The sequence below is a fragment of the Mandrillus leucophaeus genome, unplaced genomic scaffold (assembly GCF_000951045.1).
Source record: "Mandrillus leucophaeus isolate KB7577 unplaced genomic scaffold, Mleu.le_1.0 Scaffold394, whole genome shotgun sequence".
NCBI classification, from domain to species: Eukaryota; Metazoa; Chordata; class Mammalia; order Primates; family Cercopithecidae; genus Mandrillus; species Mandrillus leucophaeus.
Genome location: NW_012104187.1, coordinates 3,150,550 through 3,169,169, shown reverse-complemented (window position 1 = coordinate 3,169,169; position 18,620 = coordinate 3,150,550). Strand labels below are relative to the sequence as shown.

General features: G+C 36.6%; 1 protein-coding gene across 1 annotated transcript in view; it reads left to right on the top strand.

The window, feature by feature from the left end:
• MLLT10 (myeloid/lymphoid or mixed-lineage leukemia (trithorax homolog, Drosophila); translocated to, 10) overlaps nucleotides 1–18,620 on the top strand; it is a 134,681-nt gene that overhangs the window by 61,119 nt on the left and 54,942 nt on the right. Inside the window, exons 7-8 of the mRNA XM_011991333.1 lie at nucleotides 2,125–2,169; nucleotides 3,012–3,044. Of these exons, the coding sequence (XP_011846723.1) occupies nucleotides 2,125–2,169; nucleotides 3,012–3,044 (78 nt within the window). The remainder of the gene's footprint in view (nucleotides 1–2,124; nucleotides 2,170–3,011; nucleotides 3,045–18,620) is intronic.

The following is an 18,620-nucleotide window of genomic DNA, read 5'->3' as shown; positions in this document are numbered from 1 at the left end:
TAAGAGTTTTAAGTTTGGGGCTTATAGGTTTTGTTCTTCTTTTGACTGAACTCTTTTCTATGTACGTTCTTTTGAGTTCTGAACAGTTAGGCACGGGGTCTTTTGAAACATCAAAAACCGTTTTGAAAGAGTTGACAATCTGTCCTTTCCTCCTTGCTATTTATCTTCACCACATTACAAAAATTTATGATTTACTAAAGTGAAAGTTGAGAACATCTTTTTCTTCACTAAAATCATCTTGTTATTTTCTCTGAGAAAAGTCTGATATTCATTAACCCATTTATGCTGGAGGTTGCAACTTTTTCTGTGTGAAAAATCAGACCCTGGTGATGACCTTGAGCAGTAGGATATAAAGAACTCCCACAAATTTAGGTTCCAGTAATGGAACACGAGGCATAAAGAACTCAAAGTGCAAGAGGTTGATGGTTTAGCATTTCCTGGGACGTACTATGTCCTTTCAAAGTACAGGTTGAGTAACATTTATTAAAAATTCTTGAGACCATAGTGTTTGGAATTTCAGATTTTTGGGGGATTTTGCAATACTTGCATTATATATACTTACCAGTTGAGCATCCCTAATCTGAAAATCAGAAATGCAAAAATGCTGCAATGAGCATGAGAGTCATGGGAGCACTCAAAAAGTTTTGGATTTGGGGGCTACGTTTTTGGTTAAATAATATCCAAGGAATTCCCAGGTATCCCTCCTTTAAAAAACTTTTGCCAACAGTGTTAGCCATAAGGGAATACCAGTTGCTTCCAGAATTAGCAAACCCAGGTCCTTTGAGTCACAGCCTTGGTCCAGTTTTATCAGTTATATTTCCCTTAGAAAGCCATATAGAAATTAAGTTCTCATATTCTGAGCAGATTTTGCTTTTAGTAGTGTTTTATTGCCTTGTCCTCTGCACCTTCTGCTTGTTCTTGTTTCGGTGGAATAAAAGAGTAAGGGTAATAATGTCTTATTCATTTGTTATCTTTCTCTTTTCTTGTTTTTTTTTTTTTTTTTTTTTTTTTTTGAAACCGTGTCTTGCTCTGTCGCCCAGGCTGGAGTGTGGTGTTACAATCTCGGCTCACTGCAACCTGTTTTCCACGTTCAAGCGATTCTTGTGCCTCAGCCTCCCAAGTAGCTAGGATTACAGGCATGCGCCACCGTGCCCGGCTAATTTTTATGTTCCATATTGGGCAGGCTGGTGTCAAACTCCTGACCTCATGTGCCTACTTTGACCTCTCAAAGTGCTGGGATTACAGGCTTGAGCCACCACACGCAGCCATCTTTCTCAAAAATGAATGGTTCAAGATAGTGAGCTAAGTGTAACTTAATGAGTTTTATGCTGCTATGTAAGTCATAATGTATTTATGCTCATATATCAACTAAATTTTCATACTTAAATTGTGATTTCCACATGAAAACAGTATTCAAATGTTTTTGGCAAACTCTTCCCATCTAATGAATGACCTAGGCCTAGAGCGGTGGCTCACATCTGTAATCTCAGCACTTTGGGAGGTCAAGGCAGGCATATCACTTGAGGTCAGGAGTTCCAGACCAGCCTGGCCAACATGGTGAAACCCTGTTTCTACTAAAAATACAAAAATTAGCTGGGCGTGGTGACGTGCACCTGTAGTCCCAGTTATTTGGGAGGCTGAGGTGGGAGGATCACTTGAACCCAGGAGGCAGAGGTTACAGTGAGCTGAGATTGTGCCACTGCAATCCATCCTGGGCTACAGAGTGAGACTTTGTCTCCAAAAAAAAAAAAAAACCCCGAAAATCTAAAGCGTATTAGTGTATCATGTTGCGAATCATACTTTCTCGCATTAATGAAGCCTTATATTCTCAGACACTGTTATACAGATTCATTTGTAAGCCCTTATGTCTTTTCCTCACTCTTTGTAAAAACACACAGATACATTCCACACACTCCCATTAAGATTTATGAGAATTCTGTCACATTTGGTTCTCCCCCTCACATCCCAATTATTAGCTTATAATTTTTGTTTTTGAAGTTCTAGTTGGCCTACTTAACTACACTTTTAGGTGAATTTCCCTCCATTTTTCTGGCCTATTTCTTTTTTTACCCTTGAGTCACTGGCAATTTATTCACTGATTTCCTTTTTCCTTCCTCTCAACAGAAATTTCCATGCAGTATCGGCATGATGGAGCTTGCCCAACAACTAGTAAGTTGTTTAACTGGGTTGATAACCCAAGCCTTTTGTCTCCTCTGGTGCTCTTTCTAGTATGTTATGCCACCTGGGAACCTCTCAATTTTAATTTTCCAAAATGCAAGTTTTTCTTAATTGAACATATTTTTTCTCCTGCAGAGATAATATACTGCTTTGTCTTGTTATGGGCCCATAGTACAGTCAAATTGTGTATAAATTTTAATTATTGTTGGTCCTTTATTATGGTGCTTTTATTGCAGAATTGTAACTTCACCTCCTTCTTGAAATAATGTTTTTTTTTTTTTAACATTTTGTTTTCTATTCTTATAATGTTTCAATATTTGTATATTTGCACTAGGTGGCTTTCTTGATTAGTCTTCTACATGTGTTGAGGCTTTCTTACACTGAAGTCTAGGAAATGAGAATATTCGATAGAGTTAGATGATATAATGAGGTTTTTCTTTATGATAAATATTGTTAAGTGTGCCCTAAGGCAGATTTACCTATATAGAATTGCATCCTATAGTGACTCGCTTTTAGCAAGACATTATGTTGACATAAATGTCTTTTAAAAAGTGATTTGAAATACATATTTATTACTAAGGAAATTATTGTCATTATGGCAATATATCTAACATATCTCAATTTAGTTGATAATGTGTTGGCAAGTGGAATACAATATTTAAAAATTTATACCGTGTAAAAATGGAGCCAAGCTTGCAGTTTTAATGATTCAAACAATGATACATGATAGACTTACTGAAATTTTATTATACTGATTCAGTCTATGGCTATGTATTTCTTTTGTGTGTTTGAGAATGATCTTAACCTGAAGTCCTTTTTTCCTTACTTAAAAGCGTTCTCAGAGTTGCTGAATGCAATACACAATGGTAAGTTTTATTAGAATCTTCTCTAGTGGTTCGTTTATCACAAAGGTTGCCTTTTGTAGAGAATCTCGATTGAAAGCTGGCATGTTCTATTGATTAGATGAAATCCAGTGCTGCAGTGAGTCAATTGTTCAGCACCTTAGTGAAAAATTTTTGTAGATTGCTAATAAGAGGATGATAGGTCAATATGGTTCATCAGTTTGGCTTTTATTGTTTCTTTTTAAGGCAAAATGATAATAGCGTTTAAAGTTTCTGAAAATCTTTTTATTTTTACAAATGGTTTTTCTAGTTCTTTTGAGATCTCTCTTGCCAGTGCAGGTAATTATTGGTACCTACGTGAAGAATTTGCTTGGAATATGAATTTTATTTTTTAGGGTTTGGGTTTATTAATATGTAGAATACTTTAATCATTTAACCCCATATTCCACATAGTGAATAAATGGAAGATAGTATTTTAAATTACATCTGGTTTGGTATGAGGTTTTTTACAGTGGAGTTGTATCTTTTGCTGCATTGGGTTCTGAAATCAGCATATAAGGCAAATACTGTCTTTGTAATGTAATTATAATGAAGATTATTCTTGCAAAAAATGTTTGGAGGTTTCTTCAGTTTCCTCAAAGAACCTTCATAACCCTTTGATGTTCAAAAATTCTCATTTTGAGGGTAGTGTCAACTTTGTTGATTTTCTTTTTCATTTATTAACTGATCTCATTTATTCAAGACTGTTTATGTTCAAGACTCATTTGTTCAAGACTGCTTGATTCCAAGCAGTTTTTCAATACATTTTTCATTAACTTCATGAAATCTTGCATATTTTGCTAATGTGGTTTAATTTGCAGTCAATATGTGTTGCGCTTGGATTTTATTGTCAGATGTTTACAGTATCTACAGCCAACAAGAGACTAATGGCATAATGAGCAGGCATAGACACTCTTGTTGCTTTAAGGGTGGGCGCTGTTAGGGTGGGAGGCTTATCTTATAAGTTATTTTTTATTAATTAATAGATTGATTCATAATTCTTACCTCCCTATGCAACCTGTGCTTGTGGAAGCTTAGATAATGAATACTCTTGATAACAAGGAGTCCCTCAACACTAGGTATCTACAGGGAAAAGTGATTGGCAGCATCCTTGAAAATAAAATAAACTTGTTACTGTTCTTTGGGAGAGAAGTATAAAAGCTGAAGTTGTTTAACATCATCTTCAGTTTGCATAAGTAAATTTAGAATTGTTCTTTTATTCTTTAATCGTGAACATCTTTAGAAAATAAACTTGAGATTCAAAGAAAGTAGACATCATGGGACCAATGTAATGGATTTATATTTTTCATTGCAAGTGTAGGATTGACACCTAGTGAATGATGTTTATCCTGTGGGTGATTGAGGGAGAGTCTCTTGGACTTCGTTGGAAAAATTTGTACTGTATTTTCTCTTTTTTCTCCCCCAACAGTTAGCTTTTCTTTCTCTTTTATTTTCTCTTGAAATTTTTTGTGTTCGGGGTTTTTTTTTTTTTTTTTCTTTTGAGACAGAGTTTTGCTCTTGTTGCCTAGGTTGCAGTGCAATGGCGTGATATCAGCTCACTGCAACCTCTGCCTCCTGGGTTCTCCCAGGTGGACTCCCAAAGTGCTGGGATTACAGGTGTGAGCCACGACGCCCAGCCATACCCTTTTCTAGTTACTTAAGATGGATGGTTGGATTATTGATTGGAATCTTTTATCTTTATGAACATAGTTCTTTACAGCTATATATTTTTAGTTTTTTTTTCTAAGTTTTTATTTTTTTTTTAGAAGCAAAATCTTGCTTTCTTACCAAGGCTGGCGTGCAGTGGCATGATCATAGGTCATTGCAACCTTCAACTCGTGGGCTCAAGTGATCCTCCCACCTCAGTCCCCTGAGTAACTGGGACTACAGGTGTGTACCACCATGCCTGGCTAGTACATTTCTTTCTGAGATTATATCTGCTTTTTATGATTTATTTGATTAGTCCTTGATTGTTTTTCTCACAGTATTTTCTCCTTGACTCTTTTACATACTCCCTTGGAAAATCTGCATACCTACAGCTTCAAATATCTCCTGTGCTTATTAGCTTTCCAAATCTATGCCTCCAATTTAGACTTTTCTCCTGAGTTGCAGATTTATATTTCCAAAAACCTAAGAAGCTTCATTTCCGTATGGTACTCAGCCACCTCAGCCAGACTTATGCTAGGAAGTTAACCTCAACTCTGCCCTCTCATTTTCCTAGTCATGTTTTTTTAAAAAAGCTTTTTTCTATTATTGATCAGTTTAACTTCCTTTTCTTTTATATTTCCACTGCCCACTTGGTAATGTCCTATATTGTCGTTTGAACTGTTTCAGCAAACTCCTAACCTTCGTTCCATTATCCAGTCCCTTTTCTAGATGCTACTGGAATTAATGGTCAATCTAAAGTGCAAATCAGACCATGTCAAACTGTCTTACTTAGAGAATTTTCTGGGACTTATGGGATAAAATTTATACTCCTTCACATGGCATGTGGAGTTTTTCTTCATCTCGTTGTAATCTGACTCTCCAGTGTCATCCCTTCTTCTCCCCAACTTTACGTTGCATCAATAGAAGCTATTTGTAGTTTCCTGATACATTATACTATTATATGCAACATCTCTGACATAGACCTTGTTTGTATCTGTTGATGTGGACTTCCAACTTTATCTAGTAAAAGTAGTCATTAAAACTAAGTGTAGTTTTATTTATTTCCTGCAAAGTTTTTTCTTTTTCAGACTCTTTGATAGAATTAACCCTTTCTGGTCGGGTGCAGTGGCTCACACCTGTAATCCCAGCACTTTGGGAGGCCGAGGCGGGTGGATCACCTGAGGTCGGGAGTTCGAGACCAGCCTGATCAACATGGAGAAACCCTGTCTCTACTAAAAATACAAAATTAACTAGGCATGGTGACGCATGCCTGTAATCCCAGCTACTCAAGAGGCTGAGGCAGGAGAATCGCTTGAACCCGGGAGGCGGAGGTTGCGGTGAGCTGAGATCATGCCATTGCACTCCAGCCTGGGCAACAAGAGTGAAACTCCGTCTCAAAAGAAAAAAAAAGAACCCTTTCTTTTTTCAATACTTTCGGGTTCTCGTATGTGATGTTCTAATACTTCCTCCAGTTGGTTTCTACTCTTTCTCTAGGCACTTATTTTGTTTCTGTGAAATATATCTTAGTCATATTTATCTCACATTTGTGAAACTTCAAAAAAAATCTTTCATTAGACAGTTGAAACTCTGAATTATTTTCATCATTTATTCTGGCAACTGATGCATTTCAAAATGTTTTAAATAGAACTTTATAAAACTAAAATTTATTACTTCACAAAACTTATTCTGGAAAAATTAATACAAGTGTAATGACCAAGAAAATATTGACAGAGTCTCACTCTGTTGCCAGGCTGGAGTGCAATGGTGTGATCTCAGCTCACTGCAATCTCCGCCTCCTGGGTTCAAGCGATTCTCCTGCCTCAGCCTCCCAAGTAGCTGGGATTACAGGTGCCTACCACCACGCCTGGCCAATTTTTGTATTTTTAGTAGAGACAGGGTTTCACCATGTTGGCCAGGCTGGTCTCAAACTCCTGGCTGCAAGTGATCTGCAAGTGATCCACCTCGGCCTCCCAAAGTGTTGGGATTACAGGCATGAGCCACCATGCCCAGCCTCTTTGGCTACTTTAAACCAGCATTTCAAAATAATATTAAAAGTGAGAAAGGCCAAAACAAATGTATGAAACAACTCTATTTAGCAAAGAACCAAGTTACTATACTGGAAGAGACAAGACAGTCTAATACAAAGTTAATTCCCAAAGAAAATGAACATATTCCCAAGAATATATATGGAAGTTATTCTAGGACAATGTAGCAATTAACAGCTGTTTTCATTCATTCAACAGTTATGGCAAGCCTATTAGATGATTAGCTAAATACTGACAAAATAAGATGAATAAAAGCCAACTTCGATCCTAAATGAGTTTATAGTCCAGTCAGGAAAAAAAAAAGCTCATAAATAAATTATTAAAGAACCTGGCAAACACTAGAGCAAAATCATCCCTGAGACATGACAATGAAAACTAGGAGGATGATATGCTAGTTTTCAACTGGACTATAAAACTAAACTATAATCTTTTAATACATACTACTTGTTTCATCATTTTTACAAGCATTTAAAATACTTCTATTAAGTGAAATAGAGAAATTAAACTTACAATTTATTAAGATCATGAAATCTCTTAGGCTGCATCATTCCAAGGCACCACCACAAAACCAAACATGAAATACAAGGCACTTTCTTTTATGGGCATCTGTTTAATTCTCCATGTAGTATTCTTTAAGATATTTAAATAACTATGTTTTACCCTTTCCAAACTGCCTTAAAAGTTTCCGGAATTTCCTTTACATAATATATCTTTGCATACCTTTAAATATATCTTTACATATATAATATACCTTTCGTAACTTTTCTGTTTCCTTTTTCCTCTGTTGGGACAATAATTTTAATACTATTTCTTCCATTTTTTAATTTCCTAAATTTCTCTGATCGTATGCAATTTATCCTAGTGGACCTAAATTGGTTTTTGAAATTGGTAAGGTGTTTTCCTAAAGTACTTTTCTTTGTATCAATATTATCCTTAATTCTTTACCTGAAAACACCCAATTTCAAAAGTTTATGAAGTTATTTCACATACCCAAAAGAATCACCTTAAGTCCTAAGATCCTCTCTGAGAAAGAACAAATCAAGACATATGCTTTAATCTCAATATCTATGACTGTTAATATATAATATTTCCTTGGGGCCGTGCATGGTGGCTCATGCCTGCAATCCCAGCACTTTGGGAGTTTGAGACCAGCCTGGTCAACATTACGAAACCTCTTGTCTGCTAAAAATACAAAAATTAGCCAGGCGTGATGGCACATGCCTGTAATCCCTGCTACTTGGGAGGCTGAGGTGGGGAGAATCGCTTGAACCCAGGAGGCAGAGGTTGCAGTGAGGTGAGATCGCACCACTGCATTCCAGCCTAGGTGACAGAACAAGACTCTGCCTAAAAAATAAATGAATGAATGAATAAATAAAGTACTAAAGAGCTTACTTAGGTCAATTTTCACAGCAGTATATTGCTAATTGAGTTCCGCGTCCCATTTATTGCGCTTTTAAATTCCCTTTAATTATGATGCTTCTGGTTTGAGACAGCTGTGCTCACTAAACAAATAGGGTTTGTTGGAGGAGGTAATGTTAACCAATTATTCATACATATGTGCTTTATGATGAGTATACATATAAATGCCAGTTGATTTTAGAGGTGAACATTCTTCCTCAAGAACAGGGTTCTACGTAGGCTTGTCAGACTAGTTTATAAGAAACTGAATCTTTGTCCTTCATATGTGTCCCTTTTTTATTTCAGGGAAGCATTAAGTGGATAGGATTCCATGGAAGTGGGATGAGTAATACTCATATAATTGTTCCAAAGCCAATATCATTTGAGATTCACTATGTGTAATGAGATATTACTGATGGGGGATGAGTTGTCGCTGTGAGCAGTATGGAGATTGAGAATCTACTCATTCTAAATCTGATTTCCTTTTAATCACAACAGACATTGTTTCTTCTTATGAGTTAGTGTGTTCTTTATGCTTATACAGTAAATTGTCACATCCTAGGATATATCAAGTGCTACTAAGTTTGTTTCTATACACGCAAACTGAATCACTTGGTAAGGGATAATTAGGTTAAAAAAGGGGAAGGGAACTAGGCCTTGGGCATAGTAAAGAGCTGCAAAGCACATTGATTGTACGGGGTTGAAATGAAATTCTAAAGAAAGGGTAGTAAACCTAGACCTTGGAATTGCTGTCTTGAATCAGAAAAATGGTAAGGAGCTATGATGAGTTTGTGGGAGATAGAACACATGATGAAATGATATGAAGTCTTATTGGCAGGGCTGTGATTATGCCTGTGTAGGAAAGAGTTTGACTAATATAATACAGCCTTGATAATAAGATAGTATAAGACTTACACTATAGATAAAACTTTCCATTTCAAAGTATCCAGGCTACTTTGTTGCTCTTGGTTCCTTGAAGATAGGCTTCAAAGACTCTTAAGGGGTAAACACATTGGGCTGGTGAGTCCCCCACTGGGGAGAAAAAATAGTTTTCACATTTGGCTGATGAGTCCACCACTGGGGAGAAAAAGTAGTTTCCAGTATCCAAGTTAACTTTTATAATGCAAAATGAATCTGCACTGTTTCATTGAAACTACGAGAGGGGTGGAACCTGAAAAGTTCCAATTGAGTGAGGGAAGCAGTGCAAATGGGAATGAGTTGTATAATAATTACTTTTATGTTAAATGGTAATGTCATTAGTACTCGCTTTATTTGGAGCACTGCTATTTTTTAAATTTACATAGGTTTCATGGGGATTTTAACCCCAATGATCCACCCCCACGCTGCACCCCTGCCGCCATCATAATATCTTCAGTTTTTCAACTTGTCTATCATGATTGTTTTTAGGAAGTGGTGATTAAAAAGCTGAAATTAAAGTGTGTCTTTTCTTTAGACAGAGATGACAGTTCTACACTAACAAAGCAAGAACTTAAATTCATAGGTATGTACCAAACTCCAGCATGGTTCTAAACATAATAGTGTTAAATTAATCCTATTGTAGCTTGGAAACCTTCCCATACAAAGCAATATTAGCAGTATGTACTCATTAAAAAAATGATGCCTGAAAGGAATTATCTTTAACCTTGGATGGTAGGTGGGATGAACTATAAGTTCTTATCGTTGTACTTATTGGATTTGTCATGTTGCTTAAGTCATAGTAGATAGATCTTAGAATTTCTAAAACTTTACTTGTAAGGACCTAGGCTCCTAGGTCTGATTTTGTAAGGACCACTTTCTACACCCGTGTCCCTTCTCTCACTAAGATCAGGAAGAATATGAGACCATATTTCATGTTTTATAATCATGATAATTCTCTGATTCTTTAACATATATCTCAAATACTCTGGATCAGTTCAGAGAGAACATGTGTATTCTGATCTACAGAATGAAATCTACTACTCTTAACCACTTGAGGTATGCATCCGCTCATTTCCCTCCCCTAAAATCCTCATTTTTAACATGTTGATAAAGCTAATTTTATAGGATGTATCTTCAATATGGCACTTTCCTTCTTGAGACTGTCTTAGTTTTTTATCATTTGACAAGAATATATTATGTTCTTTCTTTATGTCTATATGTAAGGTCCTGGTTAGTTGCTTTGGGGAAATAAGTATACTGCAAAAGATAAATATGTGGCATATGAGTCCCCCCCTTGAGAACATACACTCTAAAAGGAAAAGAAATATATATATATATCTTTTATATATATACACACACATATATATAATGTAAAAAAATACATATATATACACATATATATGCAGTAATTTCAAGGGATGTACTTATAAGAAATATAAAAGGATGTACTTATAAGAAATCTAAAATAAATATATAAGTAATAATTTCAAGGGATGTACTTATAACTTCTTTAATGGTCAGGAGGAGTTCAAGGCCAGGGAAAATTGCTTTCAGCTGAGGGAATGAGCTATCCAGGTAATATAACATTTGACCTGATGCTTAAAGAATATGTAAAATTTTGTTATTTGGAGATATAGGGATCAGAGCTAGATTCTTAGTCTGAGCTATATACAGTTAGCATGAGCAATGGCATAGAATGAGAATACACAGGCTGTGTAAACTAATATATGTCGTATGTGTGTTTTTCATATATATACACATTTTTTTTTTCTTGGCATGTTTTACCTCCAAGATACTGATATTTGACATGAAAAATAACAACATTAGCTATTAGTCCAAGGAATTGAAAGCAGTTGGTGTTGAGTTGGAAAAAAGATAATCAAACCTGTACTTTAGGAAGCTTCAACTGGTGGGTAGCATGTAAAAAGATGGAAAAGAGCTAACGCTGAAACAGAGTAACCCAATAGTTTTTTGTTATAATCTAACCAAATTTATTGATGGCCTGAATGAGGATCCTGGAAGTCAAACTGATGAGATGTGTATTACCCAAGAAGAACTGGTGATGACAGAAGCTGGAAAGGACGGGTATTCATTTACTAACACAGTATTTAGGTAGAGATGTTTAGCACAGAGCTTGGGCACCAAAGAGAATTGAAAGCCACTTAGGGGGTAGTAACTGAAACTCTGAGACTGGTATAGGCTGAGAAATGTGGATAGAGAAGACAGAGAAAGAGGTTGAATCAGGTGTATTGTAAGATAGGGAAATCTTAATAGTAGGAAGGAGATTAAGATTCAAGGAGTGATATTTCATAGAATCTGGAACAGATGGGAAGAGATCAAGTGAACATGTAGAAAAATTAAGTTTGAAGGAAGACAGGGAATCACTGTGGAAACATTCGCTGTCAGAAACCGAATTAGTTTTCTAAAACCTTCGTAATTTGAATTAATGAATTTTTAAATTATTATAAATTTTTAAAATAGATTCCCCCCAAAATAACTGATTCTTTCAGGTATGTGTAGTAACTTGAATGTGTTTACAAAAGCGTTTTCTCTTTAGTGTACTTCAGAATAGGGCTTTAATGATTAAATAAGAGTATTAAATAATACTTAAATATGCAAAGGTTATGCATCTCAGCTAGTTATTTTATTTTAAATTCTCAATATCGCCTGAGAAGTGATCTCTCTCCTCTCCTCTTGTATTTTTTTGTCCGAAATACCTCTATCCTGGAGTTACTGTTTGTGCCTGCCTATGTGTCATTTTCTCTGCCTGTTCCTTACTATTACATAAATCACCAAGTGCTGCCTTCTGAACATTTTTTCTAATTTACTAATTTGAGGCTTTCTAGACATGACTTTTATATTTAATTTTTCTTCATTGTTTTCAAAACTCATCTTTTCTTCAATGTTGGTTCGGGTGCTTATCATTTCTTGCACAGGTTATTCTACTATCCTCTTTTTACTTTTGTCAGTATACCTAGAGTTCATCAAATGGGCTTACTCAAGCCAGAATCTCAGAAATGGAAGGTAAGGAAGAATGTCATTTAATCATCTATGATTTAAAAAAAAAAATAACATAACTGCCAAGAATGCCAAATGTTGCTTGTCTTCTTCTTCCTTGTGGTAATCTTCTTGGGAAAACAAATTATAATTGGAAAGTGCTTGCTTAGTGAATCGGACATCAGAATAAAGGCAGTTTGATCATGTTTAAATATTATAATCTTGATAATACTTTTTTTCACTCTTATAATGTATTTGACTGCTTTGCAGCTTCCTTTCACATTAACTCTGGTCCTGCATTTGTAGAAACTATGTCCCAATCACCTTCATTAAACCTGGAGTTGTAGACCATGTCCTTGGTGGGCTGTTTCTATAGATGGCTGATATACTTGTTTCACACTCAGAGGGTCATTTTATTTCAGGATCTCTTGATATATATATGGATATATATCTCTGGATATATGTATGTGTCCATTCCTACCAGAATAGCATATTTATATAATAACAGCTAGGTATTTGGAATTTTTCTTCTCATACTTTTTTCCATCATGCATGCATTAGTAGCAACTAATATTTTTATTTCAAAGGTGTATTGAAAGCTTATAGCTTTGGCTTAGGAAACCAAAAAACTTTATTTCATGTTGCCAATAATATAAAATCTGATTTTCCACCCAGATTAGGTCTTTTATAGAACTATAGAGAGAAAACAAATCAGCATAATAAACATAAGACATGAGGGAAGATAGTAGTAATTTGAAACAAAATTTTAAAAGAGAAATTTTATATATTCAGCTATATTTTATAATAGTCAAAGCAAAGAACACAGTAAAGGGGTAATAACGCAATGGTTACAGCCAAGAAACAGAATAATAAATGGGTAAATCAGATGAAGAAAATTTCCTAGAAAGAAGGAAAGTACCAAGACTGTGGTGCTAAGGACTTAATGGACTGGGCACAGTGGCTCATGCCTATAATCCCAGCACTTTGGGAGGCCGAGGCAGGCAGATCACTTGAGGTCAGGAGTTAAAAGATCGTCCTGGTCATCATGGTGAAACCTCATATCTACAAAAAGAAAAAAAAGAGCCAGGTGGGATGGTGCACGTCTGTAATCCCAGGTACTTGGGAGACTGAGGCATGAGAATTGCTTGAACTTGGGAGGCGGAGGCTGTAGTGACCTGAGATCATGCTACTGCACTCTAGACTGGGTGACAGATGAGACCCTGTCTTAGAAAAATAAAAAATAAAAGGACTTTAATAGAAGTGACTTCCGTTCTAAGGAAATGTACAAAATATGACAAGAGTAGACATACAGAGATATTTATCATAGCAAAAAGTTGCAAGTACTGGGGACTGACAAAATTATCACAGTGGTTATATTATTATTATTATTATTTTTATTTTTTTTTAATCAGTGTCTTGCTTTGATGCCCAGACTGGTTTCAAATCCCTGGCCTCACGTGAATTCCCCACCTCAGCCTCCCAAGTTGCTGGGATTACAGGCATGAACCACTGTGCCTGACCTATTCTGCCACATCTTTCTATTATTTTTGAGACAGAGTCTTGCTTAGTCCAGGCTGGAGTGCATTGGTGCCATCATAACTCACTGCAGTCTCAATTTCTTGGGCTCAAACAATCCTCCTGCCTCAGCCTCTTGAGTAGGTGGGAATACAGGCACACACCACTACACTCAGCAATTTTTTTTTTTTTTTCCTTGTTAGTAGAGATGAGATTTTACTAAGTTGCCCAGGCTGGTCTCCAACTGCTAAGCTCAAGTGATCCTCCTGCCTCGGCCTCCCAAAGTGCTGGGATTACAGGCATGAGCTGCCACACCTGGCCATAGTGGTTGTATTAAAATCAATGGTTCAAGAGTATTGTGTTTTCTTGTCTCTGTTTTCTAAAACTGAATATGGCCGTTCTTTTTTGTTTTTATTTAAAACAAAAATATTCATGAAGAATGGCAACCGATGTTGATAACCACCATATCTGATAAGATTATGTTCTTTGGCCAGGCGCGGTGGCTCAAGCCTGTAATCCTAGCACTTTGGGAGGCCGAGATGGGTGGATCACGAGGTCAGGAAATCGAGACCATCCTGGCTAACACGGTGAAAACCCGTCTCTACTAAAAAATACAAAAAATTAGCCAGGTGAGGTGGCAGGCGCCTGTAGTCCCAGCTACTCGGGAGGCTGAGGCAGGAGAATGGCATAAACCCGGGAGGTGGAGCTTGCAGCGAGCTGAGATCCGGCCGCTGCACTCCAGCCTGGGTGACAGAGCGAGACTCCGTCTCAAAAAAAAAAAAAAAAAGAGATTATGTTCTTCATTTTACTTGATACTTTTTCCCCCACTAAATCTTTCTTTTAATCTTTTTAAAGAAACAAAAAAAAAAATCACTGTGTAGTATATATGTTTCATGATGCTTCTTGCTTAGGCTTATGATTGTACTCATTTAGGTGTGTCTCATCTCTTAGTTGAAGTACTCTCCTTCATTAACCTGGTGACTCATATTTTTATACTTTATTCGAGCTTACTGTTTATAGAGAAAAAAATCACACTATATAAAAATTCCTGTCATTCATTGATTCATAACAGTCACAGCTGACATTTAAATTGCTTTGCAATGTCAATATACTTCTCTAGGAAACTTAGGGTTTTTTTTTTTTTTTGAGACAGAGTCTCGCTCTGTCGTCCAGGCTGGAGTGCAGTGGCGTGATCTCGGCTCACTGCAGCCTCTGCCTCCCAGGTCCACGCCATTCTCCTGCCTCCCGAGTAGCTGGGACTACAGGCGCCTGCCACCATGCCTGGCTAATTTTTTGTATTTTTAGTAGAGACGGGGTTTCACTGTGTTAGCCAGGATGGTCTCGATCTCCTGACCTTGTGATCCGCCCACCTCGGCCTCCCAAAGTGCTGGGATTACAGGCATGAGCCACCGTGCCCGGCCTGGAAACTTACTTTTTGCTATGACTGTTTAATATATATATTTTTAACTCCTCATACTCTTCCTTTACTTTCCCTGTACTCAAGATATTAGATGTCTTTCCCAGGGGGGAAAAAAAAACCTTGTCATTTTAGTTTCCTCACCCTCTTTTTTTCACCATCTCTTATGTTTTCATTAATCGTGCTCTTAGTATCTTTCCTCTTGAAAACAGCCCCCCCCCAAAAAAAAAACAAAAACCAATTTACTTTAACTTATTCTTGTTTGTGCACCTACCTCTGAAACTGTTCTACCAGCACACACTCGTTTAAGATCATTTGTTTTATTTTTGTGATATGTCTATCTATGACTTAAGTCTTCCTTGGACTTACTGTGCTTCCTGATTGAGAGAATTCATGTGTTTCACTGATACCCTACGCAGTCTTAGCCATTATATTTCAAAATACAGCATCTTACCATTTTCTCCATTCTTTCTTCCAGAAGTTTGAATTCTTTGAAGTCTCTTTTAAAATGAACCGAGTTTGGTTTTCTGTTTCTTTCTTTTTTAAAAAAGAACTATGTAGTTTTTTTCCCACATCTGAAAATATTTTTATTTTGAAGCAATCTCAAACTCATGGAAAAATTGCAAGTGTAGTAGAGAGAACTTTATTTTTCTGAGCCATTTGAGAGTAAGTTGTGCACAGTATCCCATCAGCACTGAATGCTTATGTATTTCTTACAAACAAGGACATTCTCCTACAATATCACAGTATAACTATTAAGAACAGAAAATTAACACTGCTATATTACTACCATCTGGTTTTCAAATGCCATTCAAGTTTTGACAGTTGTCAATGTTTTTGGAGATCACAGGGTAGTTGTTTTGGATTTCATTTTTTATTACTAAATTCAGATTATGTTTTGGGGGGCATTAATTTTATAGAAATGATCTTTGCAGTGCATATCATCAATGACACATAATCAGGCTTTCCCAATGTAAAGGTTTTCTTTCCCCCTTTACAATTAGTAATTATTTTGTGGAATAAATTGTGACACTATATGTAATATTCTATTCCTCATCAGATTTTCAGTTTATATCAGTATGTGTTTAAGGATTCCTACGGCCTATAATTTATTACTCATGATTTATTGTGGTACTCAAAATTGTTCAGGTTAGCCAGTGGGAGCCCTTTTGAGCTGGCTCTCTGTTCTTTTGACATATCCCTGCTATTCTTTGACTGTTTCCTTACTTTCTGGCACTGTAAGTACATTAGTTTTCCATTGCTGACATAACAAATTATCAGAAAGTTAGCAGCTTAAAACCACACACATTTGTTAGCTTTCATTTATCATATTTTACCAGTAGAAGTTTGGGTTGGCTGGGTTCTCTGCTTAGTGTCTTGCAAGGCTGAAATCCAGGTGCTGGCCAGCTGGGCCTTTATCGAGGCTTCGGAAGAAACCCTTAGCTCTTAGAGGCTTTTATAAATACCTTGCACATATCCCTACGTCTTCAAGCCAGCAGTTGAGTTGAATCCTTCTCACACTTAGAATCTGTCTGACTTCCACTTCTGCCACATCTCTCACTTTCTCTTCTGCCACATCTTTCACTGACTTTCTACCTTCTCTCTCTCTCTCTCTTTTTTTTGTTTTTTTTTGAGACAGAGTCTTCCTCTGTCGCCCAAGGCTGGAGTGCAGTGGCCTGATCTTGGCTCACTGCAACCTCTGCCTTGTGGGTTCAAGCGATTCTCATGCTTCAGCCTCCCAAGTAGCTGAGATTACAGGCGTGCGCCATCACAGGTGTTTCGCCCTGTTGGCCAGGCTGGTCTCGAACTCCTGACCTCAAGTGAGCCACTGCACCCAGCTCCTCTTCTGCTTTCAAAGGCTCATGTGATTACATTGGATGCTTCTAGATAGCCCAGGATAATTTGTTTCAAAGTCAGCTAACCAATATTCTTAATTCAGTCTGCATAGCAGTACCTAGATTAACATTTCATTGAGTAACTAGGGGACAGGAAACACCAACCTGTCTTTAGAATTCTGCCTACCACTGCAAGATATTCTTTGTTCCTCTTTTTTATATAGAGTGTTCTTTTCTCACATTTAAAAAATGCATCCTCTTAGGTTCTTAATTATTTAAAATATTTATCTTATAATCTTTATTTGCCATTTCTATTTTCGAAGTTTCTTAGAGGGCAGTCTAAGTGTTCGTATCTGCTAATTTGTCTTCATGGAGATTGGTTGCTTCCATGTTTCCTTATTTTGGATTGTGAACTTAGTTTTATCCCAGGTTGAGGATATATTCCTTCAGTCAAGTTTGTGTTTGCTTCACCACCCTGCCCCTTCTTATATTAATTTAATGTTGGGATTTATCAAACCAAAGTCTACTTGAACACAGACTATGTGGCTATAAATTCATATGGCAGACTTTTTACCACTTATCCAGAGCATAGACCAAATTGGACAAGTGTTATTATTTTCTCCCTATGATGTGGTTTTTGGGTGATTTTTGTGTGTGGGTTTTTTTTTTTTTTTTTTTTTTTTTTTGTAGAGTGGTCTACCCTTCCACTGAAAGTGTAGCTTTTTGACAGTCTCAGCCATATAAACAGGATCTCAGTTTCATCCTTCCATCCATCCATTAGAGGCCCGAGGTCTCATCTCTTTTCCTTTTGGGCATTAAAACCAAAGTTCGTACATTATTGAGACAGGCTGACTCTGCTAAGGCAGGCTGTTTGACCTTTAAGTTTCATTGTTTATTTTTTGAGTATTTATTTTTTTGAGTATTTATTTATTTATTTTTTGAATTTTAAGTCTTCAAGTTTCCTTTTTTATTCTTGACCCCTAGATATTTCCTTTTCTAGTGGACTCGGGTATTCGTTTTTAGGTAATATTTTTTTCCCTGTGACACAGCCCTCAGGAGATCCTGAGAATATGTACCCTCATTTTTAGGTAATTTTAATTAGGAAGGGTGTTAGGTTGTCTGGTCTGCGTTATTGCTAGAAACAGAAATTCTCCTATTGATTGATTTTTTTCAATCACTTTTTAGTGACCTCTACAACTACCACTCCAGTCAGGTCAGGAATGGCTCTCACATTGCCAAGTCAGTGGGTATTTTTAGTCTTCATCTTAGATGACCTTTATGCAGATTTGTCTTTGCCTAAGAACTTCTTTTGGAAACACCTTCTATTTTAATGTTATTTTAAATTTTTTTGCTTTTGTAACATTATGCTTAGCATGAGTGTCCATCTCTTCCACAATTTCTTTTTGGTTTTCTGGTGGCTTCCCTGTATCCAAATTTAGTATCGAAATTCCCTGAGCTGCTGCTTTTCTCATTCCATAATTCTGGCCAGAATTTGGTACTTAAAATATTTTGTCTACAATATTACAATAGCTACTTAAGTCATCTCCCTGACTCCACTCTGTTGTCTTTCAGGGCGTCATCCACACTATAGCCAAAGTGATCTTATAAAACCGTAATTCTAATCATGCCACTCTCCTGGTTTTCCAGAATGGCTTTCTGTTAGGTTTATTTTTTTTATTTTTTTATTTTTTTATTTTTTTTTTGAGACGGAGTCTCGCTGTGTTGCCCAGGCTGGAGTGCAGTGGCCGGATCTCAGCTCATTGCAAGCTCCGCCTCCCGGGTTTTTTAC